The 8,931-nt window shown below is 55.5% G+C and overlaps 1 protein-coding gene across 2 annotated transcripts in view; it reads right to left on the reverse strand.

Annotated features, from left to right (window-relative positions):
* The window catches only part of GFPT2 (glutamine-fructose-6-phosphate transaminase 2), a 41,707-nt gene extending 33,522 nt beyond the window's left edge, over positions 1-8,185 (reverse strand). The window contains exon 1 of one of the 2 annotated variants that reach the window (XM_027605000.2): positions 8,058-8,185. In XM_027605000.2, coding sequence (XP_027460801.1) covers positions 8,058-8,064 — 7 coding nt within the window. In that variant the 5' untranslated portion in view covers positions 8,065-8,185. The remainder of the gene's footprint in view (positions 1-8,057) is intronic. The other variant, XM_027605001.2, reaches the window with a different exon arrangement.
* Positions 8,186-8,931: the final 746 nt, after the last annotated feature.

The raw sequence follows: 8,931 nt of genomic DNA on the forward strand, positions 1-8,931 counted from the left end.
TGCGATCTCTTGGAAAACAAGCTACATCTCCAAGATGTGTCAAGGGAAAAAGCAGCTCGCAGAACATGATTAAGTTATGCAGGGAAGGGTGGGGAGACGCATACGGTATTTCTGGAAGGGCATCCAAGACCCGGGGGTTCAGGAGGGTGCAGTGATTGCCTTGGAGGAGGGTACTGGATATAGGGCAGAAATTCCCTTTCTATTGCCCGTGGGTACTTTGTACGGTCACAATATTTCCCTACGTCCCATATACACCATCTTACCATGTGCTGCTGTAGGCATTAGATATTGGTAGGCATGGGATTGTCATCCAGCTCAGTCTGACTTCACTGACTTCTCCATGGCTCCCCCATCCCGCTCACCCAGAAGAACAAGGGCCACAAGAAGGAGAAAGCTCTGTCTGAGCACACCTTCCAGTGCGTAAAAGGACGGGCCCAGGGTCCCCCAAGGGTCTTCCAGCTCCTGGGGAGTGTGAGATGCCAAGCAGCAGGTGCACGGGGCACCCAGGAAGCCAATACTTTCAGGACCGATCTCATCTGACCCTCCCCAGGTCCTGGGCCAAGGACCCAGACAGGGCACCTCTGACTCCAAGGCCAGAGACCTGAGTAAGTTGCAGCCAGGTGCTATCCGAGTGATGGCAGGGGGGTCTCCCTGTTGCCCCCCAAAATCAGCATAAGCCCCATCTTACAATCCTACCCCAAGGGGTGAGAAGTGGCTCATATAGAGAGAGATAGCTCACACCTAGGGACAGATGCCCACCTCACCCCTGATGGGAAGACTTCCGAGTCCCCGCCACGCCCCCGTGGGGTCCGGGGTCATGTTGACATCAGGAAACGTCTCTTGGCCCCCAACAGACGTTGCTGCTTCTGCCTCCACCTTCTCTGTCCCTCCAGGCCGTGGCAACGATAGTAAATCTTGGCCCCCCTATATCCCTCCCTCCCTTGCACAGGCAGGATGATGAAATCTTCCCGAGGTGGCTTCGAGAAATGTCTGGCCCTGGGACAGAGGCTGCTGTGGCCTAACCACCCCAGCTCAGCGCATGCCCCGTGCCCGCACCCCACCCTGGCCTCCAGAGCTTCCAAACAGCTTTTCAGCGCCCTACTCTTAAATCTGAGGGGGAAAGTGAGTGAGCAAAGGTTCTAGAGGGAGAAAAGCCGAGATAAACTCCAGAAAAGGCTCCAGACGAGAAGCAGGTTGGAGACTAGCCCTTTGAAAGGGGGTTGCAGCCCCTCTGCCTGGCTCGCCTTGGGGGGCTGGGGGTTCTAACACCCCCTCTGTAAAATGCTTTGAGAGCTCATACAGGTGACTCAGGACCAAAGGCACCAGGGTGAGGTTCTTCCACACACGCAGGGGACGCTCAACCTCCAAGTGACAGATAATGACAATGACCAGATCGAGAGGCAACGTTCCCTGAACACATGGCTAGAACTAGGAGCATTGAACGCCTGGAGTCTTTATAACCCCTGGAATACCTGGGGTGGTGGAGGGGAGCAGGGGTTGTCTGAGGTCTAGAGGACAAGGGGAGAGGTCAAATTCACCGTGGGCAAGCTGGGGTCTGTGTTCTGAAAATGTGGCTGTAGTTTTGGAAAATCTCTCCCTCTCTCCAAGCATCAGCTTCACAATGAAAGCCCTGTCATCACTGTGAGGGATCCAGCCTGCGTGCCACCAGGCTAGGGGCTTGCTCCGTGGGTCCAGCCCAACTGGGTCCACCCCCCTCCCCTGACTAAGGGTGCCCCTTCCATCACCATCCCCTGCTTCTCAGCCTGTGCCCCACAAGGCTAGGGGTTCGTTCTGTGGGCCCAGCCAGACTGGGACCACCCCCCTCCTTAGTCGTAAGGGTGCTTCTTCCACCACCATCCCATGCTCCCCAGCATTGAAGGGGCTGACCTTCTTGAAGTCCACGAGCCTAGTACAGATTAGAAACTAGTCCAGTTCTCGAGTTGGATACTCCCCACCCAGACAGAGGACATGCATGCCAGTTGGACTTCTGCCTCAGAAAATTCCCGAGTGGTGTGCTCGTGAGAGTGTGTCTATGTGTGAGTGTCTGAGTGTTAGGGGTGTGTGTATGTGTGTGTGTGTGTGTGTGTGTGAGCCATGTTGCTGTGTGTGAATACATATGAGTGTGTGTGGTGTGGGAATGTGCAGGAGTGTGAATGTATGTTTGAGTGTCAGACGTGTGTGAATTTGAGCATTGGGTACGCGGGAGTGTGTGTCAGTGTGAGCGTGTATGGGCGTGACAGTGGGTTTGAGGTTTGGGTGTGTGTATGTGGTATGCTAGGAAAGGGGGGTGCAGGTCTACTGTCCAGGGTGAGGCCCCCAGGTCGGGGAGGCCACTGGGCCAACAGGGAGGACAGAGAAGCTATGGCCTCTCTGGGCAACACCATACTGATGAAATGGGGACAATTGCTGATGCCTCCTCGCAGAAGTGAGAGCAAAGGCAGAGGTCCCACGACAGGGTTCTCACACAAAGACACAGGGACCCGAGGGCCTGGCTCGGGGTCAGGACAGCCTCCCCCTGCCTCTGGCCTCGCTGGGACTCCATGGGTTAAAGTTATCGCACCACAGGAATCTCTGTGATAACAGGAGATTCTGCTTCCTGCCTGCAAGGCATTTCTATTTTTAATAAAAAAGTTTGTGGTGTCCCTGTCATTTTAGGATTTCACGAAGAGCAAAGGGAGAAGCAACATATACTCTCAATTGTACTAAAAAATACTTTTAAGAAAGTGTGAGTCTTGTTTAACCTGCCAAAATTTGGCTATTAAAAAAAAGTCAAACTTTTTTTCAGGGAAAGATTCCCTTTGAAAGTGAAAGAGGCAGATGATCAGATGAAATTGCTTATTTTTGCATCAAATTAATCTCCAGAACTTTCTCCTTAGGGTGTTTGTTACCTCAAGTCCATCTTCCTTTATAAGCAAATTTCACTAAGTATAAAAATAATCGTTCAGTTTAAAAGCACTGTCTACTAATGTTACATCACAAAATTTCCAGAAGGTTCCTGTGAACTTGGGAAACCCCGGATGAATAAGACTGACTAAGGGAGGAATGGCGTGATGATGGGAGGGAGGAGGGGGAAGTGGGGAGATCACTTCCAGCGCTGAGCCCCTCTCCAGCTGGTCTCTGCGAAACCCTCTGTCTGAGAGGGCCCATGGGAGCCTTGCAGGCAGGATGTGAGCTCCTGAGAGCCAACCACACGCATCTCTTCTCAACTCCACGCTTAGGGACCTCACAATGATAACCTGAAAATAGCCATGGCGAGCCACTTGTCAAACATTTATCTGCACATCCCCGAGCAGGGACTCTGTTTTGCAAGGTTCTTGTGGCTTGGAGAGGTGGCAAGGCAAGTGACCTGACCCCAGAGTCTATGCCCCATCAACTCCAGCTTAGTCCCTTCTGTGGCATCTGTCCATGAAATGAACTGCTACAGGGAGGAAAGGGGTGTCAAATACGGTGGGGTTCCCAGAGCCAGAAGAAGTCTCGGACAAAAACGTGAGCTCTCCCCCATGTCATGTAATCTTCCTGGATGGCTGTTTCCTCAGATGAAGTGAGAAACAAGCACCCTAAGCACATGACAAGCTCTCATGACCACCATGCAAGCGAATGGACCGTGTGTGTGTGTGTGTGTGTGTGTGTGTGTCCTGGTCCCTCTTGATTCTGGAGGAATAAAACCATACCTGCTTCTGGCAGGGAAGAGATGAGTGGGAAGAGTATGTCCATGCATGGAGGGCAAGACGGAGTGAGCGCCATATTTATAGGACGTAAGACCTGACTTCTAGAAAAACTGTGTGAACTATTTGGTCCAACTGGGTATATGGTGCCATGCCGGTGAAGGATGGGGTCTTTAACTGATGCCTACATTCACCTTCTGACTATGGTGGGTCCATTCTGCAAGTTCTGGGACCAGGGGACTTGGGTGTGTGTGTTGGGCATAGAGGGTATACGGGTAGCCCTCTGGTCAACATCCTTGTGGCCATGTCTTGAGCATCTGGGATTAGCAACACAAGGCTATTCTTGGGGAAGGCACCTAAAAGCAAGAGCCCAACTGTAGCAGGATACATAATGGCCATCAAAGACACCAGGCCCTAATCCCTAGACTCTGTAAAAATACTTATATGGAAACAGGTCTTTATAGATACAATTAAATTAAAGATCTGGAGATGCGAGATTCTCCTGGATTATCCAGGTGGGCCCTGGAGGCAATCACAAGTGTTATAAAAGGGAGGCAGAGGGAGATTTGACCTGGAACAGGGGAAGGGGACGTGACCACAGAGGCACAGACTGGAATAAGGAGACACAAGCCAAGGAATCTGGCAGGCGCCAGAAGCTGGAAGTGACAAGGAACAGATTCTTCCCCAGAGCATCCCGAGAGAGTGGGGCCCTTCTGACACCTTGATTTTGGCCCAGTAAAACTGACTTTTGGACTTCTGGTCTCCAAAACTGCAAGAAAATAAATTTGTGTTGTTTTACACCAGCGAGGTTGTGGTAATTTGTTACAGTGGCTGGTGGACACCAATTCATCAACTAAGACAAAAGATAATGAATTCAAAGCGAGGGCTTTAACTTCTAGCAAAAACTAAGAATTCGTTCATTCTCCACAGCCAACTTTTTCACCCAGCCACATAAATTACTAAATGCAGTTCTAAAGGATAGGGAAACTTTACGATTTCACAGACTGGAAGTGCAATCCTTTTTGCCCAATGCCCACGCATGCGTGGTCCCTGCTACCATGCTCTAGTACATCCTGTGCCTTCATTCAGCCTGGTGCACCTGTCCCCCACCCCTCTTCTCTCTGCGAAGCTCCTACTCAAGGCCAGGCTCTTGTGGCACTGTTCCTGGCAAAGTCAGGGCACCCCGCCTCCACCACGCTGGGGTCTCATGCTCAGACTGCAATGGGGGCCATTAGGTAACATCAGGGAGTGAGGCACCTGGGCAGGAGAACCAAGGAAGCTTGCACCCATCATCCTAGGGGCCACGGTGCACTCTTCAGATAGACACACTCGGGGTTGCTCATCTTCGGATTTTTTTTCAAGAGAAGTCGAAAATCCCACCTACTAATGGGAAATCTCCCAACTGTGTCATTTGGTGGCTGTAAGAAATAGTGTGAGCCCTGTGTACCACACAGACAGACGGGTGCCTACTGGTCTGGCACAGGTCCCAGGGTCCTCCCCGTCTGGCAGGTTTGACCTACTGCGTTATCCCACCCCTGCTTGGTGACCACCTCTGCACCGCCTCTCCAACTTCTGGCCCCTTCTCTGAGGGCAGGATCATGCCCTTGTGGCCCCAGGGCCTGGAAAACACAGGACCTCTCCGGGAGCGGTAAATCTCTAGTGGCTGAGTGAAGAAGAAAGGAGAGGAGGAAAGGGAATATGGCAACCTTTCTGTTGGCACAAAGTCAGCAAAATGCCAGCAACTCTCAGACACAACAAAACCACCTACGAGGACCTATGTGTCCTTCAGCTAAGCTCTCAGTGCGCTGCTTAGTGTGCGGAGGATCAGCCAGGCCTGGGTCCGGCTTTCTGCGAGAGACGCTGGGAAGACGACCAGGAGCAAGAACCAATCTGAGGGGGCGCCTGGGTGGCTCAGTTGGTTAAGCGACTGCCTTCGGCTCAGGTCATGATCCTGGAGTCCCGGGATCGAGTCCCACATCGGGCTCCCTGCTCGGCAGGGAGTCTGCTTCTCCCTCTGACCCTCTTCCCTCTTGTGCTCTCTCTCATTCTATCTCTCTCAAATAAATAAAATCTTTAAAAAAAAAAAAAAAGAACCAATCTGAGCCTGGTCATTATTAGCAACCGCTGACCCCTGTAGGAACTCAGCCCTGGAGATTCAACCTCTGAGGAGGCTTCCAAGTGGCGGATCGCAGTGTGGCCACAGCCAGCCCAGAAAGAGGACCTAAAACAACTCCTCTTCAGACACAGGTGGGTACAGACCTCTTTGGGCCTAAGTGTCCCCACACGGAAAGCGACGAGGGTAAGCGGCTGCTTCCGGGAGCTTCTTCACAGTTTTCGCCGTATCCTTGTACCAAGTATGCAACCATTTCCTTACTGTTTTTTCTATAAAAGTGACTACGTTTTTGAAAGCCTAAATAAATGCACTACAAAAGGACACAACAATAAAAGGAAAACCAGTATCACTTGCCAAACATATACAGGCCATCATCCAGGGGGAAAAAAACCCACAAAACCCCAGAACAACATGTTTAATGCTAGCCGGCGGCTGCTGCTGCTGCGAGATTTGAGCTTGGGACAGCTTCCTCCCTGTGAGGGGTGCCTGGCCAGTATAGCAGAGCTGTAAAAGACACATTAGCATCCAGCTGAGACTTTCTCCTGGCTACTTGCAAAGGAAATAACTTTCCCATGTGGGAATTCCACATGGCTCCCTGGCTTCACCAACGCCTGCAGGGTGGGATCCACCAGGGGGGAGCCTTGATGTGAGCACCTAGGTAGTTACAGCCCAAAGCTCGTCCTTTCCTTAGGGGACCAAACATGTGCAACCCCTTAAGACAGCAGAACAAAACCCCAGATCTGGAGAGTCTGAGCCCATGTCTCTCCACTAGGCTCAAAGCACCACAGAGAAAGCTGGATGCAGGTAGGAAGCAGGAAGGAAGGCTGGGGTGCTGGGGGCGGGGTGGCACAGCAGGGCACCTGAGAGGAGGAAGGAGGGAGGCTGCCAGGGCCCGAGGGGCCAACCCTCCCAGAGCAAGGGTCTTGGTGGGTCCACTAGTCTGGCTCTACGGCTTCCCATCAAGGGCCTTGAATGCCACACCGAGGGGTTTAGAACCAAAAGGGCTTCTGGCAAAACTGCCACGTTTGCCTCTTCTCTCTGCCCAGACACACCCACAGGCAGCCCTATACATTGTTAATGATGCCCCGCAGCCCTGAGATTTTTGCTGAAGATTCAGGAATTTAAATTGATGTCTGCTTGGGCTGGGGGAGGCTGCATCCCAAAGCGGGCTGCCGGCTCCTTGGTCAGACATTCTTTTTCACTTTCAGGATCGGCTGGCCTGGGAAACAAGGCCTGTACAGATCTGGCCCAGGGCTCGCCGCTGGCGCATCCCACCCCACAGCCCTGGGCGAAGTCAGACAGAGGCCTTTCATCGCTTCAAAAGTCCCACCAGGTCCCCCAGCCACAGGAGGCTGGAAGGGGTAACTGAATCCCACTCAAGGGAAAAAAAAAAAAAGGCACAGTGACCTTTTGTCCCAGCAGAAGTTCCCGGCTCTCTCCCCAGCCGGCGGAGGCGGCCCAGCCAGGGGAGTAAGGAATTGCAGATGTGCGCGCCGGGCCGCCGCGGCCCTCCCCACGGCCCAGCAGCCTCCCCGGACAGCACCGTGTCGCCGCGCAATTCAGGACGCCCGAGCCCAGCCCTGCTCCCCATCCCGGATTCCTTCTCCCAGCTTCGGCTCGAGGCTCGGCGGTCGATGCTGCCTTTCCCCTCAAGCCTCGCCGAGAGCTCTTTCAGCAAAGAGGCGGCAACACGCAATCAACCCTTCCCGGGAAAAGAGGTTCATTTTGGGACGCGAGGAGAACGCACAGGCCCTTCCCGAGCGCACGAGGGCTGCTCCCGACGCCACGGGGGCGAGCCCGGCGGGCTGCCGGGAGGGTGCAGGTGGGGTCGCCTCTCCTCGGTGGGCGCGGTGGGCTGAGAGCCGCGCTGGGCACCCCGCACCCGGGATGCGTGGGCTTGCGCGTGGCCGCCTTTGTGGGCGACTTGGGGGCGCTTTCCGTACTGGGATGGGGGGGTGCGGATACTTCTGTATTTGTGAAGGTCCAGGCCCGGGACAGGACCAATTCTGTCTCCTCTGTTGGGGGGCCGGGCCGGGTCGCCCTCACCAAGTCCGAGACCGGGGTTGGGCACCTTCCTCTCCCACACCTCCGTAGAACAGCCACTCGGGGACGGGGGGGGGGGGGCAGGAGGAGACAGGCCCGGCCGGTGCAAGCCCCTAGTTCTAGGACGGGGGCAGATCGATGCCACCATCCGCGCCACCTCCGGGTCCCTGGCTCCCGGTTCTCGGGGCCAGGCGCCTAGAGGCTGGGGGCCCGGAACGCGCGCCCACCACACTCACCGCACATCGTGGCTGCTGCTTGCGCCCTTCGCGGCTCGGGGACTCTGCACGCTCTGGACGCTCGGAATTCCGTGCGCGCCTGGCGCTCCGCGGGCCTCGGCTCCCGCCGCCCGGCCTCCGGCCCTTTTAGCTCGGAGCCCTCCGCCAGAGGCGGGGCCGGGGCGGGGCCTCCTCCCGCCTGCCTGCTCCCCATTGGTCCCCGGTTGTCGTGACAACGGTGAGGACTGGGCCCCCAGGAGTCAGGGAACTGGGTGAGGGGCGGTTCCCGGCTCCGGGGGCGAGCGGGCGTCGGGTCCTGGAGATGGACGGGGGGTGGCTGACGGTGTGAGGTCAGATCCAGACTCAACACGGTCTAGGCGTGGGCCCTTGGGCGGGGGAGTGAGTCGCTCTGTGCTTCAGTTTTCCCTTCTGTAAAATGGGATGACAGTGGAACCTCCCTACTGGGTCCTGGTGAGGATTAAGACAGTCAGTGCAAGGCACAGAGCACAACGTCGGCATGGTGCACGCGCTCCCCTGCGCGCCCCTCTGTGTGCCAGGCCCCTCCGAGGGCGCACGGGAGCCCTTCAAGCCTGGTCCGCTCCCTGTGAGGTCAGAACTCTAGAGCCGCACGGATAGATGACAAAACTCGGGCCCCTCCGAGGTGGGAAGGGGCTTTGCCCAAACGGGGCGGCCAGAATTGGCAGATTCTGGTGGTGGCAGAATTCGAACCCGGGATTTACTGGAGACCTGGAGCTCGAAGGCGGGGATTCCCCAGGTCGTGAGCGGAGCTGGGGTGACCTGGGGAGCCGTCCCCTCCCTGAGCCTCGCTGGCCCATCAGTCCTCAGCGCACTGGCAGCGCCAGCCAGGGGTTTCTGCGCCCGCCCGCCGGCCTGG

This window comes from Zalophus californianus, chromosome 5, assembly GCF_009762305.2.
Source record: "Zalophus californianus isolate mZalCal1 chromosome 5, mZalCal1.pri.v2, whole genome shotgun sequence".
Lineage (NCBI taxonomy): Eukaryota > Metazoa > Chordata > Mammalia > Carnivora > Otariidae > Zalophus > Zalophus californianus.